Source organism: Cibotium barometz, chromosome 24 (genome assembly GCF_041138505.1).
Source record: "Cibotium barometz isolate CiBa-2024 chromosome 24, ASM4113850v1, whole genome shotgun sequence".
Taxonomy (NCBI): domain Eukaryota; kingdom Viridiplantae; phylum Streptophyta; class Polypodiopsida; order Cyatheales; family Cibotiaceae; genus Cibotium; species Cibotium barometz.
In genome coordinates this window covers 10,628,662-10,653,390 of record NC_141069.1, presented here as the reverse complement: position 1 = coordinate 10,653,390, position 24,729 = coordinate 10,628,662, and the positions used below count along the sequence as shown (strand labels likewise).

General features: G+C 44.9%; 1 protein-coding gene across 8 annotated transcripts in view; it reads left to right on the top strand.

Annotated features, from left to right (window-relative positions):
• Nucleotides 1-24,729, top strand: part of LOC147624907 (uncharacterized) — an 80,775-nt gene that overhangs the window by 30,072 nt on the left and 25,974 nt on the right. For 3 of the 8 annotated variants that reach the window (XR_015268882.1, XR_015268880.1, XR_015268881.1), the window contains exons 7-11: nucleotides 3,960-4,198; nucleotides 11,334-11,420; nucleotides 11,557-11,656; nucleotides 11,764-12,274; nucleotides 12,402-12,910. Coding sequence is in view for 3 of the 8 variants with exons in the window: in XM_086818153.1 (XP_086674279.1) it covers nucleotides 3,960-4,198; nucleotides 11,334-11,420; nucleotides 11,557-11,656; nucleotides 11,764-12,274; nucleotides 12,402-12,568 (1,104 nt within the window). In the remaining 5 variants the exon portion in view is untranslated. Of the gene's footprint in view, nucleotides 1-3,959; nucleotides 4,199-11,333; nucleotides 11,421-11,556; nucleotides 11,657-11,763; nucleotides 12,288-12,401; nucleotides 12,951-24,729 lie in introns of those variants that run through there. The other 5 variants (XM_086818153.1, XM_086818151.1, XR_015268883.1 and 2 more) reach the window with 4 other exon arrangements.

The window sequence follows — 24,729 nt, the reverse complement described above, 5'->3', positions numbered from 1 at the left end:
TGTAAGTAGCTCTGCATGTGGCATGCATGCATGTAGGTGGGCTTCCATGTCACATGCATGCATGTAAGTAGCTCTGCATGTAGCATGCATGCATGCATGTATGTAGGTAGCTTTGCATGATGCATGATGTAGGCATGCACATGCATGAGCAAAAAGTGGACAGCCCTGAAAGTAGAGTGTGGATAGCCTCCCCTCCTCTGATGAGAGTGGATAGCCCCCCCCCTCCTCTAATCTCCACAAGTTCTTCTGATGGATCATATGCTTCATAGAAGAGGGCGACCAGCTCCATGAAGGGACCCACACTACAACAAAGGTGCCTAGAATCATTTTTAATGACTGAGAGCATCTTTGGTTATAACTCTTCAAATACCTGTTTCTTCTGCACAAATTGTCATGACCCTGTGAAAATGGGTGCAGCATAAGTGTGAGCATGGTGGTCGGTGAGCAAGATAAAAATTTAACTGTTCATACTTGGGTGCTCGGACAAATGGTAACATGTGTGGACATCCCCAAGTGTGAAGGGGGACCAAGGGATTTAATATTTTAATGTTTATAACCTTGGGTGGCCCCTATGCATAAGTGGCCCCTAGGCATAAGTTTTAATAAACTTAAAAGGGCCTTAGGATTTTTATGGAGAGAAGGGGCTAATCCATTTTTGGAAGTACACGCCTCTCTCCCTTTTTTCTCTCTCTTGCTTTTGGAAAGAGTGAGGTTGGCTGAAGCGTGGATGGGCACGCGTGGGAGTTTCTAAAAAGAGAAAAAGCGCATATAGGCTGCAGGCTGCGCCCCTTGGATTCCTGTTTTTGGGGAGATAGTGGACAGGCTCCAAGCGTGGAGATCTTTTTGAAAAAGAGGTGCATACAAGGCTGGGCTGATGGCAGGCGTGGATGATAATGAGGAAGAGCAGGAGACCTCTCCTGAGAGAAATGAATCTGAGGATATACTTGCAGGAGAACAGGCTGCAGAAGATGCACGTTATGAGGATGTAACGCAGTCAGAAGACATGCCAAGTCAAGAGGAAGATGATGCTCAGTTTAAAGCTCGTCTGGCAGAGGCAGTGGATGTGTTTATGTAGCTCACACAAAGTGAGAAGTTTGCTGAATTTATGAGAGCCCCTTCCGAACCTAAGAAGAAGAAGAAGAAAGAGCGTTCTAGGAACCCACCTCAGGGCAATAGTGGTGCCTTCCCACAAGATCCTGCTTTTGGACCGTTTCCTAACATGCAGAACACTTATGGTGCAAACCCACAGAGCTCCTTTTTCGGACAACCACCTATTCTGCAACAGTCTATGCATCCACCAGGCTATTTTGGCGGTGGTTCCGTGTTCCAATCTATGATTGGGGGTTACCCTCACGGAGGCATGGGAATGCAAGGGAATTTTGGAGCTAATTTTCAGCCTGGTATGTAGGGGAATATGTATTGGGGCATGCAGCCCGGAATGCAAGGAAACATGTATGGGGGCATGTAGCCCGGTATGCATAGTGGTATATTTGGAAACATGGGGGGATTAGCAGGAATGCATAGTATGCCAGGTGTGGGAACTGGCAATGTTGACCCTATGATAGGCATGAATGCTGGGGGTAGCAATCTTGTGAAGCCACTTCCTTACGATAATCTAACGCCTATGGGGAAGGCGAAGGATTATAAGGAAGGGGGAGCTGCAGTAAAATTTGACACATTCAGCGGGGCCAAAGACAAGCTAAAGGCACTTACCTTTTTACAGCAGTTTGATGCTGCTTTTTCTGGTGGAAATTACACGGAATCTGTCACCATTTGGTCCATCTCCATTTCTGGAGCCACTTATATGGGACTGTCACTCCATAGAGCACGCCAGATTTGTGCCATGTTCACATGGGGCTAGGCTAGTGTCCCATGTGAAAGGCCCAGTTTTTTGTGGTCACATGGACGGGAGCCAGATCAGTGTCACCCGTGTGCGACCAGTGCTGCGTCACATGGACAGGAACCAGTTTCGTGTCGCCCGTGTGATTTGCTTCGTGCTGTATGGACGGGAGCCTGTTGGTGCCACCTGTGTATAGCCAGGATGGTGTCTTACCTATGGGATTGTCACTCCATAGGAAGACCAGGACATATTTATTTATATTTGTCGCGCCAGTTTTGTGCCCGACAAGAACCTCTTGTACAAGTTTCATGAAAGGGAGATTTTGTCCACTATTTGTGCACATGCATTTATGCCTGCATGCATAAATTTGTTTTTGCATGACTTGTTTGCGTGTGTCTGCCTGTTATGTCGTGCTTGTTATGACTTGTTTGCGTGTCTGCCTGTTGTTTTTGCAGCTGATGAGTGTGTGCGTGACTTGGATGTAGCCTTTGCTCAGGTGCGGACAGCCATTGGACTACCCTCAGCTTCTACAGGCATATCTTGAGGCTTTTCAGTTGAGGTCAACTGTTTAGAAGCTCGGGGGGATGTCATTATTTGGTCCATCTCCATTTCTGGAGCCACTTCTATGGGACTGTCACTCCATAGAGCGGCCAGATTTGTGCCATGTTCACATGGGGCTAGGCCAGTGTCCCATGTGAAAGGGCCAATTTTATGGTGTCACATGGACGGGAGCCAGATGAGTGCCACCCGTGTGCGACCAGTGCTGCGTCACATGGACGGAAACCAGTTTCGTATCACCCGTGTGTGATTTGCTTCGTGTTGTATGGACGGGAGCCCGTTGGTGCCACCCGTAGCCAGGATGGTGTCTTACCTATGGGATTGTCACTCCATAGGAAGACCAGGACATATTTATTTATATTTGTTGCACCAGTTTTTTGCCCGACAGGAACCTCTTGTACAAGTTTCATGAAAGGGAGATTTCGTCCACTATTTGTGCACATGCATTTATGCCTGCATGCATAAATTTGTTTTTGCATGACTTGTTTGCGTGTGTGTGCGTGTTATGTCGTGCCAGTACACTGGATGGGGACGCCCCCAGTGTACCGTGGAATGCTGTTTGCTGACTTGGTGGTGTGGCGTGTGAACATGTGGTAAGTATTACCATTTTGGCCCTTTTAAAATGTAAAATCCATAAACTATGGTTAACTTTAATGTTTATAAGCTAATGTGTTCACGCACATTTAAAAAGGGGTTGGACATTTTCTTTTGGATGGTGCCCATAAGTGTTAATTATGTATTAAGGTTTTATAACCTTTGATAAGGCTTTTGCATGGAACATTATTGGAAAATTCCTCACGTGTGGTGGGTTGGTGGATTTTCTCTTTGCATCGCCTCCTTGCTGCTGGTTGTACCTACCCTGTACATGCCTGTTGTACCCGCCTGTACCTGCCCTGTACCTGGCTGCGTACCCGATTGTACCTGCCCTGTACATGCCTGTTGTACCCACATGTACCTACCCTGTACCTGGCTGCTGTACCCGATTGTACCTGCCTTGCACATGCCTATTGTACCCGACTGTACCTGCCCTGTATCTGGCTGCTGTACCTGACTGCTGCCCACGCCTGCTGTACCTGCTGAACTCGCCTGCAGCTGCTGCCCAAGTATTGTACCCTCTCAGAAGCAAATTGTTTGCAACTTTATTTTGCGCATCCAAAACATCAACCGGGATTTGTTTGCGACTTGATTTTGCACATCCAAAAACATCCAGATTAGTGTCTCCAGCCATCAGCCAGGACCGGGCAGGACCGGTGGTTTTGAAGCTTCAATCTGAGCTTGGTAATAGAGAAGAATCCAGTGGTTTGTTTTGTTCCCAGTCTTGTTTCTTCCATAGCAGATGTGATATCCATGATGGAATTAATGGTTTGAGGTTGACTGTTTATTCAATATGTAGAATGAATTGGTAGGGCATGGTGATGATGACCTTGGCTTATGGGTGGGTTCGAAATGGCTTACTGGGTGGGTTTGAAATGGTTTACTTGTTCCTAGGGTGCACAAATGTATGTAGATGGCGATGATGTTTCATAATGGAATTGATTTACTGATTTTTTTGGTTTAGCAGATCTTTTCAGGTCTAAGGAAACTCGTTGGGATTACACACCCTCTTGGTGGAGGCTTTTCATGGACTTTGCTTCGATGTATGGAGAAAGATGAGGAATCACAATCGATTGAAATTAAAGTGGCAACTGAATACCATAGCAAACTTGCGGTGGCACTCCTTGTCATAAAGGAGTGTTTTAATCCCATGGATGATCCTCGGACAAACATTGACATGATCACACATGCATTGTACAATCGTTGGTATATTTCTCTCACTTGACAATATTCACTTGTAATTTGTGACTTTCATTCTCATATGTTGATTTCATTGCATGTGAAATAGCTTTTGCCTTGTCACACACAGATTCAATTATGTGAATGTAAACTTGGTCTCTTGACGAGTCCCTCACATCAAATTATGGCCGGTAGTTTCTGGAAAATAAAAAATCAATCAGTTAGTTCAAGGGAAAGAGGAGAGAAGGTAGATAACCAAACATTAATAATGTTAATCTCAGGGGAAGAGGGGACTCTAAATTGTTACATGTGGAAGCTTATGGAACTTTTTTCTTGATAAGCAGAGAACATCAAAACTGAAATTATGAGAGAGAGAGAGAGAGAGAGAGAGAGAGAGAGAGAGAGAGAGTACACAATATTGGGTCCTAGTAACCCTCATAAGGCCCCCCACATGTAGGTGTATTTGCTTGTATTGCTGTATGTGTAAATAGACTGACCTGTAGGGCTGTAAATCTGATAAAATGCTGCAAATCGAGGATCAATGTTGAAAACCCCCAAATTTTTGCAGACAAATTGGTCAATTTTAAAGCTTTCGGGAAGAGGAAATTATTGCAGGAGAACACCTACACATGATTGAAGCAGATGGAACATGTGCACAAGATAGTGGAGAATGCGGGCTGCAAGTACAGAAGCTAGGGCACAATCCACAAAACCTTGAATAGGTTGCGCAGCTGCAATAGCAGTGAAATCAGCACCGGCAACTCGGCTACGGAGGAGCTCAGCCACACAAGGCAGTAGCACCAGCAGCACAGGAATGCAAAGCAGCAGCAGCGCGCTCAGAGCAGCAGTGTGCACAAAACAACAATGCACAGCAGCAGCAGCCACACGATGAGCAGCAGCAGCATTGGGCAGCCACGCAACAGCAGCAGCTCAAGCAGGTTAGTGTGCAGCACGCAAACAGCAGGCACAAGTGCAGCCTCAGCGCGCAGCTGCAGAAAACGAGCAGCTCAGCAGCGCTAAGTGACACACACAGCTGCAAGCAATGGCGTGCTGCAGAGAAGGGTGAACTATACGGATGAGAGAGAGAGAGAGAGAGAGAGAGAGAGAGTGTGAGTTTGTGCGCGATAGGCCAAAGCAAAGAGCAGAGGGCAGAAGGGGAAACCCTAACCGACAGGCTCTGATACCAATGTTGGGTAGGAGGGAAACTAGCCTGCACACACACACACACACTTTTTTTTTGGTAATGTCTAGTGCAGTATATTTATATGTTCACAAATTTACAAAGATGGGAGATCTCCATAGAGCGTGCGCACACACACACACACACACACACACACACACACACACACACACAAGCTCAAGCATAGAGAAACGTGTGTTGGAAAAGATGTACTCTACGAATAATATGCAAGTACAATGTGAGAGTACTAAAAAGCCTAGGGCTAAGTGCCCAACGCACAAGAGTGTGTTCACACGGAGAAAAAACCTGTGTCTAGCCACAGGGAAAAAATGCCCGTGAGTAAGCTGGCTTCACGCCTGAACTAGTCGAGAGTGGCCGGGCGGACATGACCAATAGTTCTGTAGCCATATTTTCAGGCAAAACTTTGCCAATACATGCTCCAGCTTTCTTCTGTGGAAAATCCCCGTTCGCACCTTGGTTTCGGACAGTGTGTGAAACATTGTTCAAGACTGGTGAGAGGATCAAATTAGTGACATCCCCTCCATCTTATAAGACAATTGTTTACAACTGTACCACTAAAATATCTTGCAAATATAGCAGATCCACTGTCCATCAGTAGTATTGCATAATTCCACATCCACAATCCGAAGTCAGATACGGGCACAAGAGCCAACCGTATCAAGAAACTATTTCCATATCCTAAGTCAATAACTCTGATAATAACCAGACACGGGCACAAGAGCCAACCGTGTCCCAAATATTCTCGTCAAAGAGTTATGATAGTCAAATTGTGCATCGATGATCTTGATGTATTGTTCCACCATGTGCTCGAGAGTTCTAATCCTCTCCTTGAGTTCCTCACAACTCTGGGTCCTGTCCATAGCCATAGGATCGTCTACCTAGATAGAATAGGCAAGAAATTGTGCTTTCTGATACCAATGAAACCAGACGGGGACCCTAAGCAATAAACAGACACTTTTGATGCCAAACAAAGATATGACAACACAGCGGAAATAACCATAAACAATATCAAAACACAACACTGAGCCGGAACCGCCGCCCCCCCGTAGGAACTGCTTTATTCCAACGAATAAAGAGATACAAATAAACCAAGGTACGGGTGTAGTCTTGCACCGGATTTTCCACATAGCTCCACAAACACTTGCTCCAGAAACTAGGCACCAATCAGCACCATAAACCAGTGCAAATTAGCCTCGAACAACAGCCCGGTACGGTATCAAAACCAGCCCCAAAATCTATGGCAAAACAACTCCCAAAATGGAGCCTCAAATCTGCCCCAGAGAAGTTCTCAAATGGGTCCTTTATGTCTTCAAAAATAAACCCAGAGAAAACTCTCAAATCACTATCCCAAATTCCTCCAAAAACAACCCTTGAACCGATGACCAGGAGGGAGTGGTGAAGAGAGAGAGAAGTACTTGCCCAGCCCGCTATCCACTCTACAGCCAGCGCAAGGGGAAGAGAGAGAAGCTGCACTGCTGCCCACTGTACAGCCCGCACAAGGGGAAGAGAGAAGCTGCCTGCTGCCCACTATATGGCCAGCACAAGGGGAAAATAAAGAAGCTGCCTGCTGCATGGATAGATCAACGCAGGAGAGTGAAGAAGATCATAAGCTGCTGCCGGCCTACCAAATCCGTACCATTAGTCCTGAAAGTGGTTGCGCATGCCCCCCGCTCCACGAAGGCCCTTCCCTCCTTTTACAAAGCCGACTTGCCCTATTTTTTATGTAGGCTCTTGGCCGGTCATCGGGCGTCCACACTTGGGCGCCCGCCCGTCCATACTTGGGTGCCCGTCCGTTAGTCTATCCCTAACTCAGCTCGCCAATCAGCCTGCCTAGCTCCAAGCTTCTCCAAACCTCGAAGCTAGTCTTGTGTGCATGTAGCACACGGTAGATACACACTGTGCACATGACATACTCCCCTTCCTCTAAGAGCTCACTCTTGAGCTCACTAAAAAGCTAGGGTAATCTCTCTGAAGAGTAGTCAATGTCTCCCATGTAGCGTCCTCCTCAACACGATCCTTCCACTTGATCTTGTATTCTGTGATAAGCGTATTACGCAATCTTCTTTCACGAAATCCAAGAATCTTTTCAGGTTCGTGTGGAACAAATGTCATGTCCTCGACATCTATGATTTCTTGAGGAGTAACTAACTGGTCAGTTCCACCCAGTACTTCCTTAAGTCTATTGACATGAAATACAGGGTGAACTTTCACATGAGAAGGAAAATCCAATTCATATGCGATTGAACCAATCCGTCGTGTAATACGAAATGGTCCACAATATCTAGGGGATAATTTCGGAGATCGACCTGTCCGTAAAGTCTCAGAATCTTTCGGAACTCGCAAATACACCATCGTTCCTTCACAGAACTCTCTGGGTGAACGATGTGTATTAGAATAAAATCTGTCTCTATCTTGAGCACTTCTAATAGATTCTTTCGCAACTTGTAACATTTCTTGCATATCTTGCAAAAAATTACGTGCTGCATCATGTTGAAATCCTGAGAATCCTACTGTAACAGGTGATCTAGGTCGAAAACCATACATAAGCATGAAAGGACTGAAACTTGTACTCGTATGCTTAGTACTATTATATGCAAATTCTAACATAGGAAGATAATCCTTCCATGAACTCTGTCTTTTGGATACATATGCTCGAAGCATATCCTCCAAAATCTGTTTCACTCTTTCAGTCTAGCCATGAGATTGAGAATGATCTAAGGAACTGAAATTCAACGTTGTTTCCAACTTCTCAAAAACAAGTCTCCAAAAGTCACTTATAAACTTAGAGTCCCTATCACTGACTATGTCCTGCGGTAACCCGTACAGTCTAAACAATTGCTCGATAAACTGCCGTGCTAATTGCGTAGCTGTAATGGTCTTTTGTATTGGTAAAAATGTAGCCATTTTTGTCAAGCGATCTAAGCGAATGATAACACCATGAGCTGCAGAGGGGGAGGTAGAATTAGTGCATCTCAGTGTATTTATGGGCTTTACCCATTTTTGGGTATTTTATTCATTTACTCCTATTTAGGGAGTTGTGGAGCTGTCAGCCAGCTCCCACACTGCACTATAAAAGGAGGCCTCCCATTATTCACTTATTCATCCAATCCTGTGCACATTGTTTAACATCTCTTGCTGGCTATTGCCATTGTAAAGTTGATTGCTATTATAAAAGGTGATCTTGTCCACAAGCTCTCTCTACTCTTTCTCTTGTTCAGTTTATGCTTCCGCCTGTGCATTCTCCAACATCTCTTCCCCTTGGTACAGTGGGCAGAAGGTAGCTTCTCTCTCTTCCCCTTGCGCTGGTTGAACAGTGGGCAGTAGTGCAGCTTCTCTCTCTTCCCCTTGCAGTGGACAACGGGCTGGACAGCTTCTCCTCTTCCCCTTGCGCTGGCCGTACAGTGGACGGCAAGCTGGGCAACTACTACTCTCCCTTCACCATGCCCTCTTGGCCATTGGTTCAAGGGCTGTTTTTGGAGGAATATGGGACAGTGATTTGAGAGCTTTTTCGGGGATTATTTTTGGAGACATCAGAGACAGATTTGAGAACTTCTCAAGAGCAGATTTGAGGCTCCGTTTTGGGAACTGTTTTGGCATAGATTTCAGGGCGGGTTTTGGTACTATACCGGGCTGTTGTTCGAGGCTGATTTGCACTGGTTTATGGTGATGAATGGTGCCTAGTTTCTTGAGCAAGTGTTGGTGGAAAATCCGGTGTAGGACTGCACCCACACCTTGGTTTTTTTGTATCTGTTTATTCGTTGGAATGAAACAGCCTACGGTGTTTTCATATCTTTCTTTGGCATCGGAAGCGTCTGTTTAATGCTCCGGGTCCCCGTTTGGTTTCACGCATACATACATACATACATGTATATATATGTGTATGTGTGTGTCATAGTCACAGGAAACGGCCGTTTCCATCCTATAAACGCGGTTCTCCGTTTCACGACTCCATCCGTTTCCATGGCCGTTTCTCGTTTTCCAAGTGATATTGTCACAGGAAACGGCCGTCCCCCCCCCCCCCCCCCCCTCTCCTAAAAACTCGTTTCCCCGTTTCCATTCCTCAACGTTTCCGTTCTTGTTTCTTGTTTCTTGTTTCTCGTAACTATGGTGTGGGTGGGTGGGTGTGTGTGTGTGTGTGTGTGTGTGTGTCTCGACATATGTATATATATGTATGTATGTATGTATGTATGTGTATACTTATGTATGTATATATGTATACTTATGTGTGTATACATACATACGTACGAACACACACACACACACACACACACACATATATATATATATATGTGCGTGTGTACATACATACATACATACATGCATACATATGTATATATCTATATGTACATATATACATATACATATAGATATATACATATATATATGTATATGTATATGTATATGTATATGTATATGTATATGTATATATGTATATGTATATGTATATATACATATACATATAGATATATACATATATATATACATATATATATGTATATGTATATGTATATGTATATATATATGTATATGTATATACATATATACATATACATATACATATACATATACATATATACATATACATATATGTATATGTATATATGTATATATGTATATGTATATATATATGTATATGTATATATGTATATGTATATATATATGTATATGTATATATGTATATACATATATACATATACATATACATATATACATATACATATACGTATATACATATGTATATGTATATATACATATGTATATGTATATATACATATGTATATGTATATATACATATGTATATGTATATATACATACATATATATATATATATATATATCTCAACGACACTGTCTTTGGGATTGCTCAAAGGCTCACCAGGTTTGGCAGTGGATTCTCTGCATTTTCACGATGGATAGGTACTCGACGCGTATCATTTCATGGGGCACTGTCACTTGGGCCACAGGGACTGAGGTTGTCATGGCTTTTGAGGAGGAAGGTGGGGGGCTAGCCCATCAGGTCTCTCACCTTCGCATTTCGGCCGTCCCACTCCCATCTATTGATCACTAGAGTTTGGGCTCGTGCTAGAGATGGGAGATTTGCAGTAGCATTGCAGCTTGGCACATATGGAGAGCTAGATGCAGCGAAGCCATTGAGGGTACCCATGCTCTGCTTGCGAAGTCCATCGGGAGCATTTGGCTTGCAGGGTGTGGCTGTGACCGCATGTGGAAGTGGCGGGAATCCTTCTTGAGGCTTTGGCAGCTGGGCCCTTCTCTCACAAATAGAGGTGGTGATCCCACTTGGCACAACAGCCACCCCCCCCCCCCTCCCCCCCCCCGCCCCCCTCCCTTGTATGAGATAGCCTTCTCCTCATAGAGTGGCCAGCCAGAGGGGGAGAGCATCTTTCTCCACCTTTTGATTCTCGGATCCCCGCCCCGTACATGGAGGTGAGTTGGTATCTAGCCCTTCGTGGTTGTATTTAGCCCCTTGAGGCTGGTTTTTTGTTAACTAATAGAAGGATCTTTTTCCTGGGGAAAGAAAGTGGTTCTCCAAGGACTTGGAGTGATCAGGGCACTACTCGCGGCAAGAGGTCTCTCGAGAGGTGCTTCGCAAGAGGGTTCCTCTGTAGTATGCGTTGACTAGGCGAGGGTAGAGTGTAAGGTTTAGAAGAGGAGTTAGAGCTTCCTTTTCTCAAGAGGTGCTTACAATTGCACTAATGAGGAACCTGACTGGAGAGATTAGGGTTGACAAGTAGGTGCTGTAATTCTTCTGAGCTGCATTTTCTTTCATTTCTGCAATTTAGACATTGTAGTGGGTCAGTTTGGTGTTCGAGTGAGGTGGTGGAAATCTTCTGCTGTTCTCTCCTCTTTCAAAAAATTTAAGTGCTAATAGCCTACATCGGATGTTCCATGTTCTGTTTACTCAAGCATTGAGTCAACCCATTTCTCTCTCCTCTACATGTAGGTTGGAATTTGATCGTTTGAACTATGTGGGGTTTTATACGGCAGTTTTGGAGAGGGAAGGTGAAATAATCTCAGTAGCATCAATAAGGTATTTCACCTTTATATGTTAGTCTTGCTTGTAAGGAGTGTTTGATTGTAATTAACTCAAATATGAATTGGTAAACTTGGTATTTGCATCAATTTACTCATTTTGGAGTTTGATAATGCTTATGGTGTTTCCATAGAATACATGGTGCGCGGTTAGCTGAAATGCCCCTTATAGGGACTCGGCAGAAGTATCGTCGCCAGGGCATGTGCAGATTACTTGTTGGTGTTATTGAGAAGGTGGGTTCTTACTTATCTATTTTTTAGTTAAAGTTACGGAGCATCTCCTTTTTTTTTTTTGTGACTTGCAGTACTACTATGTATTCTGTTTTTTGTTTCTCTCGCAGCTTTTGCGCTCCCTAGAGGTGGCCTCCTTCATTTTACCTGCAATTCCTGAACTCTTTGAAACTTGGACACATGCTTTTGGTTTTAGACCTTTGGATGCATCTCAAAGGTCAGAAATTACGGACTTGAGCATGATGATATTTCCGGGAACTGAATTACTGCAGAAACCCCTATTAGAAAGTCTTACGGGGGATGCAGTAGTGTTGCAAAAACCAGGTTCAGGTTCAGAGCTTACACAACGTGATGATGATAGGCAATTGGACGCTTCTCAAAGGTTTGAAAACACAGACTTAAGCGTGACAGTTGTCAGAACCGATTTGCTGCAGAATACCTTATTAGGGAGTGCAAGGGGGGATTGTTCACCGGTTGCAGAAGGCAGTGTGAGGCACAACGAGGTAACAGATGACGGGTTTCAGAATTCAGAACCAAGTGCAAAGCCTGTCCAAACCGATCCAGGATTTCCAGCAGAACCAAGCGAAGAGCCTATCCAAACTGATCCTGCATCACTAGGAGGTGGTGTTTGAATGTAATACCATTATATATCATCTCTCTTTTCTTTGATGTCTTCCAGAAGATTTTGTGACTTGAGAAAAACAATGTTAGGGTTATACTGATGATGGCCTCTCTTGGGAGTTTGTAGTTGAACACCCGAATTCTGATGAAAGGATTTTCAAAAGTGTGGGTTTTTCAATATCCACGGGTTTGGTGGATTGGATGCTAGGAAATGCTTCCAGTTCTGGCTTCCACGCAGTGGAGTTTGCAGAAGATTTCTTCAGGGAGACGAATTGGAGGACACAGGTCACTTGACTGCGTTTTGGAAAGACAAGGGGTGATGGATTGTTCTGGTCTTTCAAAGAACTTGATCTCATGCAAAGTAGAGGGAGCCAGCATACGGTCAAACAGAGTACTCAAGGGAGCTAACATATGGTCAAACAGAGTACTCAAGGGAGCCAGCATATGGTCAAACAGAGTACTTAACCAGTTTCACCTGCAGGGGGTCAGCAGTTAGACTGTGTAGAATCACCCTTTTAGAAGGTGAGAGTTGACGGCATGCTTGAAGAGCCTCAAGCCGGTTTTGAATCCCTTAGGTCATGCAGTGACACACTCACCTGCTCCTGAGAAGCGGAGCACCGTTGTTATGGAGAGCAAGTATTCAATTTTCTCTTAATCTGAAAACCGATTCTTGTCTTAAGCCTTCTCAATTGCAGTTTTTTTTTGGAAGGTCTAGTGACTTGTTCTTGAAATATAAAGCTTCTTGCCTTGTGCATTGGTATGTGTATTGTGGTAGTGTTAGGTTCATTCTTTCTTAACCACATTCTTTAAAGAACTCATTTTTCCTTCAGCGCATATTTCTGTGGGTTGTCATAATCAAACCATAAAAGGAGTGATGCCAGATCTAGTGAGGAATAAGGATTTTTGAACGACCGTTCAGCTATTGAAGATTCTGAAGTGTGTGATTATCTGAATAAATTTGAGAGCCTTTTCAGTTTATAAAGTTTTTTTGAATGATGCTGTTATTCTTAGTTCAGAAAGTTTGTTGCTGTGTACCCTTAACAGGGTCAACCTGGACACTGGTAAGTCACACCTTTCCCTGTACATGTCCACTTACACAGAAAACTAACAATCATTTTCTCATTTGCCCTTCTCCTTCAGAATGTGTCTGTGTGTGTGTGTTTTAAAGCTAATGTCTGGAGAATCTCTTGAATTCAAAATTTGGCTTTATTTACATTCCAGCTCTCTCTCTTCTCCTTCATCTAGCAGCCGGGCTACTTGAGTGTTCACATGTCCCATGCCATGCGGATTGTGATTGGCCAGATACGGGTTTCTTCCCACCGCCTCAAAGTGGAGACAGGTAGAGCTGAGCGCATCTTTAGAGCCGGGAAGCTCGTACGGACACCCAGAGAGGAGAGGATCTGCCGACTATGCCACACAGAGGTTCAGACGGAGGAGCATTACATATGCCGCTGCCCAGTATACTATGAGATCTGCGGGAGGTTTCACTGTCTATTTCGTGAGGGATTCGGTCCACTCTCCAGGATCATTGACTTCCAGGACCAGCATTGCCTGGGCCTCTTCCTGCTTGAGCTCCGCAGACACAGGGACACCTTCTTGAGACACAGGCCCCAACCACCCCGCCCCCTCCCTTGGCAGCCAACCATCACCAGTTTCTTCCGGACCCAGGAGGTGGAGGACACCGACATAGTGGATCTTGTGGACCCTCCACGAGCTGCTCTGGACCTACCTCGCCCGAGAGGAGTTACCTCGGACCGAGCCTCTGCACTCCAGCGTGCCCGACGCCCTCGACCCCCCCGTCGGCCACGATCACCTCATCACTCCAGATCTAGGACATGCTCCACTGTCATTGAGCTACCTTTCCACGTGACATAGCTGAGGGAGACCTCTCGGCCATACTCGTCAACCCCATGCTTGACATTTTGGAGAGTGGTATACCATCTACTCGGAGCTGATGTTACTTCCATGTTTTTATGTTCTTAGTATTCCATGACGAGTTTCCATGGACAGTTTTGTATCACCCCAGTGAGATAGCTATATTTATGTTTTCATTCTGTTTTATTTTCCATTCCATGATGAGGTATGCCATGGACATTATTGTACCACTTTGGTCTCATAGGCCCATTGGGTCTTAATATATCTCTCTCTCTCTCTCTCTCTCTCTCTCTCTCTCTCTAGCCGGATGAGGAGGCCTGGTTTATGTGGGTCCGCTTAGCACTACCAGGAGCCAGGGTTGTACACATTGCGATTGTTACTCAGCCTTTGTATAGGACTCACGTCAGCCTTTGTATAGGACTTACTGTGTAGGATGTGTAGTCACCTTATGCCCACCTTTGTACACGACTTACTGTGTAGGATGTCTAGTCACCTTATGCCCCACTATTTGTACACATTGTGGAGTTTTCCCAACAAGGAGACCACCTCCTTTTTGGCAACTTCAATGCTCGGACACCAAGTAGATAGGTGCATATGTATGACTTCCAGGTGGATTGAGAGATCCCCTCAGAGACAGAGCCAAGGGAGTTGGGAAAGCAGTGGATGGAGGACATTGGACACATCACTAGGCCTCAGTATGTTGGACTCACCTCCATCCCTCATGGAGGTGGCGTGAGCGTTGTGGACAATATATTTCATGGTATACGTTGCCTTTCTACGAGGCATCTAGAACTTCACCATCCTAAAGGTAATGATCACACATACTTGGTCTTCACAATATCCATATTCTCTGAATGTCCCTCCCCAGATTCCCGGCTCCACCTATATTATTGTACAACAGATTTGAATTTTTCATCACCTCTGTCCGTCCTCACCTCACAACACACCTTTATTCTTCATGAATCCACACAATCTAGTTTTCCATTTACAGTCTGCTCTACTGCCAAATTCCCTATTGGCTCAGCCTCAGAATGGCTGGTATGATGAGCGTGGAGCCATGTGGCTTCACGAAGTGCAGGGAAAGGGAATGTGTCTGGTTCTTTGCATGCCTGATGGAGAGATCCTTCTGCCACCTCTTTTGCCAGAAAAAGCATGTGTTCTTGACTGAGGAGGAATCATACCTACTTTTTCAGAGTTTGGCTAGCTCTGATGGTTGGCGTATCCTTGAAGAAAAGAAAATGTGTAGCTTATGCCCATAAGCTATAAGGCATACCAAATTAGTCTGTATCTAACATATCACACATGCCATGCTCCACATCTGCCACCCTTTTCACCATATCCAGTGTCACAAAAGCCATATTTAAAGTGACGTAATGGTAGAGCTAAGGATCACAAAGACCTCCACCACATGGAGCATTCTAGGGCCAGAAAATTTTGGCTGACATCTATAATAGGCCTTATTGTGAAGGCTTCCTCTCTTGTTGAACTACGAACATCGTCGTCACTATCCACAAAAAAGGAGAAGACCTCTTGGATCCAAATAATTACTGAACCATCATGATTGATCATACATATGGCGCAACACTCAAGGTTTATATTAGCTCATGGGCACATAGGGTGGAGACAAAGGGCCATAGATGAGGCAGGATAATGTCAGGTGCATAGTAGCAAAAAAATGTGTTTCATACTTCACTGAAAGTACGAAACATTTCGGTGTTTTTGAAACGAGTTTTTTATCTGTTGTTTTTTTTATAAAAGATTTTGGGGATTTGGAACGTGTAGAAAACGTGCAGCTGAAATTTTTGGCCCTTTTTATGCTTTTGCTGCTCACGACCGTCAACCACTACGCGTTCTGCATACACGTTTCCTGCACACACACACCCTTTGGGAGGGAGATTTCTACTGCGCAGGGCATTCCCACAGCGTATTGTGCTAAGCAGGTTATCAATTTAAATGTTTTTTGGCCATTTTGTGAAGCTTCCTGAGATTGGGGATTTTCAGCAGCGAGCTTTTTTTTTTGTTTCTTTTGCTAGAGATGGGTCGAACTCGTGATGCTGTGTGGGCACACGTCACTTCTCTTGGAAGATATGGTGGGTCCAGGCTGAAAAATGGAGATGCAATTTCTGTTTGTTAGTGGCTGGCGAGAGTGTAACCCGCATCAAAGCCCATTTGTCTGGCTTGAAGGGGGAGAATATTTTTGCTTGTCCCAAGGTGCCAAAGGCTGTGCATGACTCTACAAACTTGGAAGAAAATGCAAGAAGGGGTTATTGACTCTAAAACAAGTACAGGTGTCGAGGAAGAAGAGAATTCTGAGGTGGTGACAAAGAGCGGCAAAACACCAGTGGTCAAGAGATAAGACTCATATGCAGGTGGTGTACATGGAGGTTCGAGCTCTATGCCAGTAGTGGCTTGTTCTAAATTGCCGATTGTGGGGTCTCTCAAGAGAGGTAGTGTCAAAGTTGGTATTCAAAAACAGGATGTGAAAGAGTCAACTTAGGAGCTGACTAAACTTTTCATACAGTGTGCCTTGTCTTTCAATATACTACGCACTCATTGCTGGAAATGTGCCATGCGTGCAATCAGCCGAATTGGATATGAGTGGGAGGGGCCCAGCTATGAGACTATGCGCACAAAAGAGCTCCGTAGAGAGCGTGCACAGGTGCATCATGAAATTCAGCCATTGAGGAAGACATGGGAGAAGTATGGTTGTTCATTGCTTTGTGATGGGTGGTCCGATGTACGCAAGAGGAGTGTTTACAACATCTTGGTGTCCTCTTGCAAGGGCACAATGTTCTTGCGTGCCATTGATGCATGATGCATCCCAGGCAGGTACAGTGGTGACAGGAGAGTTTATCTGGCGCCATTTGCGCGAGGCTGTGCTGGAAGTTGGGCCGGAAAACATTGTGCAGGTGGTAACTGACAATGGTTCAAACTGTGTTAGTATGGGCTGCATGCTTGAGGATGAGTTCCTACGCATTGTTTGGACACCATGTGCCAGTCATAGCATGGATCTTATGATGGAGGATATGGGCAAGGTTTGTTGGGTGCAGAACATATTGAATACAGCTTGCTTCATTGTCAAATTTTTCACAAAGAGGCCCAAGATACTTTCTACTTACAAGGCATAGGGTGAGTTGGAGTTGTGTAAACCCTTGCCCACTAGGTTTGCATACATGTTCATAGTGCTTGACAGAGTAGTAAGGGTCCGAAAGGGACTCTTACGGATAGTGGTGGCCAAGGAGTGGTATGATTGGGAGGCTGACAATAAGTCTCCAAAGTCAGATAAGTTTGCCAGCACTATCATGGGTGGTGAGTGGTGGGAAACATCAGAGGAGTTGGTGAAATTTTGCAACCTTTCTGCAGCGTATCACCAACATGGAGGGCAGTGGGTGGGTGGAGATGTGGCTGAGCTGGCTATCTTGGAGTAGCAATGGCTTGCCTTCCGCAACAAGACAGGAAAACATTATGGGTCACCTACTGTGGAATTGCATTCAGGGATGTTGAACCCTTCCAAAAACCTGCTAGTATTTCTCCTGTTTCTGCCCTCTTAGGCTGCAAATCCCTCCTCTCACAAGGGACCAAGAGTAACACTCCCAAACAGCCCACGAGCCGGAAAAGAGAGAGAGAGAGAGAGAGAGAGAGAGAGAGAGAGAGAGAGAGAGAGAAGTCTCTCGGCTGTGCGTTTCCTGCAGCCCCACCTGCTCGCAGAGAGAGAGAGAGAGAGAGAGAGAGAGAGAGAGAGAGAGACCTCTCGGCTGTCAGCCCCTGGGTGCCTCCTTCAGCTTGCCTCCTTCCAAGAGAGAGATAGAGCCATGCGTGCTATTCAGCCTTGTGCCTCTGTGGCCGCCTGCAGTCCTCCGCCCCTTCCAAAAGAGAGAGAGAGAGAGAGAGAGAGAGAGAGAGAGAATTTTCAGCTGTTCGCTTCTGTGGCCGCGTGCAAACTGCCTGCCTGCATCCAAGAGAGAGGGAGAGAGCAGTCCAGCCCTTGTGCTTCCATCCAGCCCACCAGTCGCCTTGTGCGCTTCCTCTCCTGCAGCCACCTTCCACCACCGAGAGAGGGAGCCAGAAAAGCCTGCTGTTCAGCCCCGGCCCGCCAGCATTCTCACACGACAAGCATAACCCGTGCAGCTGCAGCCGACTCCTCCCAAAAAGAGGGTCTCCCCAATAATAACGTGACTCCCCAAAGGGCCACGATTCTCCCCAAAAAGGGGTTCTTTTATTTTTATGGCTTTTAAACCTTTGTCCCCTCCAAACCATTGTCCTCTCCCCCCCCCCCCCCCCATATAGGGTTATTAAAAAGGACTTTAATAATTCCTAGTGTCACCTGTTGACCCCAAGTGTGCACATTTAATAAATGTTGTTCACACTTGTGTCCTGCACACTGACCACCATGCCCAGTATTCGGATACGTTGTACAAATACACAAGGTCGTGACATACCCCCTTTTGAAAAATGGCAAGCATCCTTGATTGCATCCTGGTAATACATCAAGACATCCAAAGCAGAATCACACTGATAATGAAGGCTACCCATACAGCAAGATATTAGCCATGTGATCCCAAAGAAAGTGAAAAGAAGAATATGGCAAGATCAACATCCCAATCTCTCTAAGCCATACATATGTTGCAACATTCTCTACAAACGAATAGTAATAGTCCAAGTTTTATACCACTATGAACCATAGATAACCATAGCATCCAATGTGACTTGTAGACATATATCATAGAAGTCCCATAAGCAGATGTACTGTCAGCTGTCAGTGTCTTCGGGTGAGACAAAATCACCAAGCGACCTCCAGATGACATCCAAGCTTGTCTTTAGCAAGGGAGTGGAGGTGCTATCCCCCTCTTGAGCATTAGGCAATGCTACAGACCTATGCACTGCTGAACCTGAATGAGTTGTAGCAAGAGTCGGCTCCAATTCAAAGGCATCAAGATAAAGATGCAATACCTGAGGTGAATCTGCTAAGTCACCCTCCTCCATCCACTTCGCATCCATCGGTGAACAGTTCTTGAAGTTCACAAGATAGCGACGGAAAACTTTACCTCGTACCTTTCTTGCCTTGTGTGCTAGTATCTGCTCGGGAATAAGAACCTCATCAAGTTCCTCCACTTCCGGCTGAGCCTCATTTGATACATCCTCAGGCACATCCCCTCAGAAAGGTCTAAGAAGACTCACATGAAATGCCTCCAGTGATCTAGTAGCTTCAAACGATAGGCCACCTCACCGATAGGTCTACTGCCTTCTTTTGCTTTTGTTGAGTTTTTTGGAGTGCCAACTTAACTCTCCTAAAGCTTCATCCATACTCTCCACATACTGGTCAGCCTGAAAGATCTTATCCTTTGTGCAAAATGGGTGGTACCTTCTTCTCTCCTTCCACAATCTCGAAAATCGCCTTGCCTGTTGAGGTATGGACGGTGTTGTTATAAGCGAACTCCACCAAAGGAAGATACTTTTCCCATTGTTGTTTGTGCTCTGACACAGAGCACTTGAGAAGATCTAACACTGTGGAATTGGCCTCTTCCGATTGCCCATCTGTTTGTGGATGAAACGATGATGAAAACTTGAGAGTTGTACCCATGTTGTCAAACAACCCTCTTCAAAATAAACTAGTCATCCGTGGATCACGGTCACTGACGATAGATGAAAGCATGCTGTGATACTTGAAATGTTCGCTATGAACAACTTCACCATGTGATCTACTTTGATCTTCTTACGCACGGGAATGAAATGAGCCTGTTTACTGAATGTGCATATGATAGTCCAAATGCCATCATTCCCCGTTTGTGTCCTTGGAAGATCAAATATAAAATCCATGGCAATGCTCTCCCATGGTCGATGTGAAATAGGTAAAGGTTGAAGTAACCCTGGTGTCTTTTGATGGTCAAACTTCACCTTCTAGCATATGATGCATGCCCTAACAAAAGCATCAACATCCCTTTTCAAGGTCGGCCAATAAAAGAAAGCCTCAACTGCCTTTATCGTGGCCTCAATGCCCCTATGACCTACATACGGTGGAGTATGACTTTCAATCATAACCTTGAGCCGTAACTGCTCGGTAACACATAGTCTACCATGCATCAACAAAAATCCATCCCTGAGAGTAGAATGATTGTGCCGGTGTCCCTCAAGACACTTGATCATAGACCCTGCCAAAGTTCTCATCTCGCGCATACTGCACTTTCATCTCATCAAGCTTATGATGATAAGCAAGTGAAACTGCTGAGACCTGTGGGTTGCGTGACAAAGCATGTGCCACAACATTCTTTTTGCCTTCCACATGCACAATTTAAAAGTGGAACATAGACAAAAAGTTGGCCCATCTGAGATGCTTCTCAGAAAGCTTAGTCTGCGTGAGAAATTATCGCAAGGTCTGATGATCTGTGTGCACAGTGAAATCAATCCCAAGCAAATAGTGTTTCCATGTAGAAAGAGCATGAATTACAGCCAACATCTCTTTCTCATAGACTTGTAAATGCTTCTCGGCATTCTACAATATGTGACTCTCATAGGCTATCACATGTCCTTCCTGCATGAGAACTGTCCCAATGTTGTTTCCACATGTACAACAAAAGCCTTTCGGAGATCCGGTTGCACCAATACGGGATCCGAAGTAACCTTTTCCTTAAGCTTCTTAAAGGCTGTAATTTTTCGATCAGCCCATTGAAACATAGTTCTCTTCTTTGTTAAAGCATGAAGGGGTGAAGCAATCTCAGCAAAATACCGTATGTACCGCTTGTAATAGGAACACAATCCTAAAAAGCTGTGTACATCATGCACGGTCTTCAAATCTGACCAATTAAGAATTGCTTCTACGGATCCATACGGACTTCATCTTTTGATACGATGTGTTCCAAGAAATGTATTTTCTCCTAGAAGAATTCACTATTCTTGCCATTTGTGACCAACGTATGCTTCTGGAGTTCCTCAAACACTGTGGCCAAATGTTCCCTATGCTCCTCCTTTGAGCGTGAATGCACAATCATATCATCAAAGAATGTGCCCACAAACGCTTGATGAGTTCGGAAAATCCTGTCCATTATCCTGTTAAAGGTGGCGGGAGCATTTGTCAAGCCAAAGGGCATGACCAAGAACTTATATAGCCCAAAGGTGGTTCGAAAGGTTTTCTTATGCACATCCTCGGGTCTAATGCGGATCTAGTGATACCTGCTTTTCAAGTTTGTCCGACTAAAGATCGTAGAGCCCTATAAACGGTCCAAAATGTCATCGATCCTTGGAATTGGGAATCGATTCTTGATGGTATTCTTGTTTAGTGCCCTGTAATCTATGCACGTGCGCCAAGAACCATCTTTCTTCTGCACTAAGAGCTTAAGTGAGCAAAAAGGCAAGGAGCTTGGTTGAATCAGCCCCTTTTTCAACAACTCCTGTACCTGGCTCATAATTTCTTCTTGTTGGACTGCACTAACGTGGTATGGCGGTCTATTTGGTGGGGTACTCCCCGGAATAAGATCAATAGCATGATCTTCCGGCCTTTTCGGAGGAAGCTCTCATCGCAATGACTCGGAAAAGCAATCTTGATACTCACGTAGGAAATCGGTCCTGTCTTTATCTAACATAGACAAATTAGACTAAGTTTCATCATCTTTTGCATCCTTAACGAAAACCAAGTACGGGGAAAGATGTTTTTTCATTACGGATGAAATGGCCGAAGCCGATACAATAGGAACAGATTCCCCTTTAAGCTTTACATCCAAAATGTGCTCTTTGAGTCAAAGTAATCTTCTTGTTGTACGTATCCACCACTGCATGTACCCTATGGCACCATGGCATACCCAACAAAACATTGCACCCATCAAGTGGCATGATATAAAACTCCGCACCGTCAACATAACCCTACACATGAAGCCTCAGCTTCCCAATGATAGGGGTAACGGGTTCTGCATACCAAGGACAAGCCATATTTACCTCATACATAGGCCCCATTTCCTCTACACGGATCCTCAATTTGCCTGCCAAATCCGGTGAGATAAAGTTGGCTCTAGTACCTGTGTCAAATCAAAGTTGTCTGATCTCTGACCTTGCCCCATGCTCTGCACAACTCTGTCTCCTCACCACGTGGTTGTTCCCTATCAAGATCAAGAACTAGCCCTACAAAAGGCTTCGGTTTCTTAGGCTTGGGATCCTCTTTAGTGTCAGAGTCCTTGCTAGACTTACGCTTAAGAAAATTGAAAGACATATGTCCCTCTTCGGTATAGAAAAAGCATTTCTTGGCATCCAATAATGCTTGCTTCTCCTTAGGACTTCACTTAGGCATGGGTAATATTTTACGCCGCTTCTTTGCAACCACTGTTGCATCCCGAGGTGCATGCCTTGACTTCTCAGTTTTCTTGCCAGTGCTTTTGCTGCCCTTAAATCCTGTTGAAACCCTAGTGAGTAACGCATTTGCTATCATAGCATTCTCATCATTTGCGACATATTTGTTACTCGGTTCTTAATGCAATCGTCACGCACTTCCTTGGGCGAACCACAACAATACTTCTCAACCTGCTCAGACAGTGGCATTGCCTGATAAGAAATAATTGGGAGTAAAGCTTCCCAAAATTTCTTGTTGTAATCCTCTAGATTCTGACACTTCGATGCATCCAACTTATGCCACGTTGTCATTACATCCACCTCAAATGTAGATGTGAGCCACACAGAAGAGAACACCTGTTTAAAGTGTACCCAAGTAGTTGGTGCTATGCCCTGCAAGAGAAGAGTGGATCACCACTACAATGCATTGCTCTTGAGAAAAGTAGCAGCTTTTCTCACTTTCGAGGACTCAGTGTAATTGCCACCAAAAAAAGAAGCATCAAACTGCTGTAAAAAGTTAAGAGCATTGAGCCTGTCTTTTGCCCCAATGAATGTGTCAAATTTCACTGTAGCTCTGCCTTCCTTATAATCCTTTGCCTTATCCAAAGGTGTTAGATTATCGTAAGGAAGTGGCTTTACAACATTGCTACCCCCTGCATTCATACCCATACTAGGGTCAACTTTGCCAGTTCCCACACCCTGCATACCGTGCAGTCCTGCTGATCCACCCATGTTTCCAAACATGCCACCATACATGTTTCCTTGCATTCCGGGCTGCATGCCCCCATACATGTTTCCTTGCATTCCAGGCCGCATACCACCATACATGCTGCCTTGCATTCCAGGCTGAAACTAGCACCAAAATTCCCTTGCATTCCCATGTCTCCTTGAGGATAACCCCCAGTCATAGATTGGAACACAGAACCTCGGCCAAAATAGCTTGTACGCAAAGTTTGCTGCGGAAGAGGAGGAAGCTGCCCGAAAAAGAAATTCTGTGGGTTAGCACCATAAGTGTTCTGCATGTTGGAAAACTGTCCATAAGCCGGATCTTGTGGGATAGCACTATTGTTGACCTGAGGTGGGTTCTTAGAACGCGCCTTCTTCTTCTTCTTCTTAGGCTCAGAAGGGGCCCTCATAAATTCAGCAAACTTCTCACTGTGCGTGAACTGCATGAGCACATCCACTGCACCTGCCAATCGGGCTTTGAATTGGGCATCCTCTTCCTCTTTTTTACTTGGCATCTCTTTTGGCTGCGTTACATCCTCATAACGTGCATGTGTTGCAGCCTGTTCTTCTGCATGTGTATCCTCAAATTCAGTCCTCTCAGGGGTGGTTTCCTCCTCTTCCTCTTCATCATAATCATAGTCTTCCTCTTGATTAGACATCTTGCTGAAATTTACAGCAGTGACTTTCCTCAAGACAACCACGAGCTCACCCCCTTGGGAAAGTTGGTGATGGTCTCGGCAATGGAACCTTGGAATCAGCCTTTAGTAGAAACCAAAGTGCGGTGGACAAACTGTCGCCCTAACACGGCTGTAAATCAGCAAAGTAAACACACAAAAGGGAGCTAGAGCGCTCCTACAAGGAAACAATGACACCTGTTGGCCCCAAAGCTTGGCATCCCTTTCGGTATTTCTTTATTCACATTCAAAGAAGAGTACAACTGAGTACAACATGGCCAAACATGGCTTATACCTATGCATGTCCAAACTGCCAGTCCTCTGGTCTTCTCAGCATAGAGGCTTCACACAGCCCTATGCTCAAAACACCACAATGTTCTTCACCTCTAATCTACCAAGAAGGTACATTCACAAGGCCCTGAAAATTTAGCCAATTGGCCCATGCACATTGCCATAAAACAGCCTAGGAACCCTTCCAAAACATGCTAGAATTGCTCCTGTTTCTGCCCTCTTAGGCTGCAAATCCCTCTTCTCACAAGGGACCAAGAGTAACACTCCCAAACAGCCCACGAGCCGGAAGAGAGAGAGAGAGAGAGAGAGAGAGAGAGAGAGAGAGAGAGGTCTCTAGACTCTCGGCTGTGCGTTTCTTGCAGTCCCACCTGCTCGCAAAGAGAGAGAGAGAGAGAGAGAGAGAGAGAGAGAGAGAGAGAGAGAGAGAGAGAAAGATATATTAACGTCTGCAAAAGGCCAAAATTGGCCTATGAGACAAACAAGTAGTACAATGATGTTCCTCCAGTCATCAAGAGGAAAATGTGGAGTGAGAATAAAATGTACAAGTATGACAACACGACCATAGGGGACTCAATA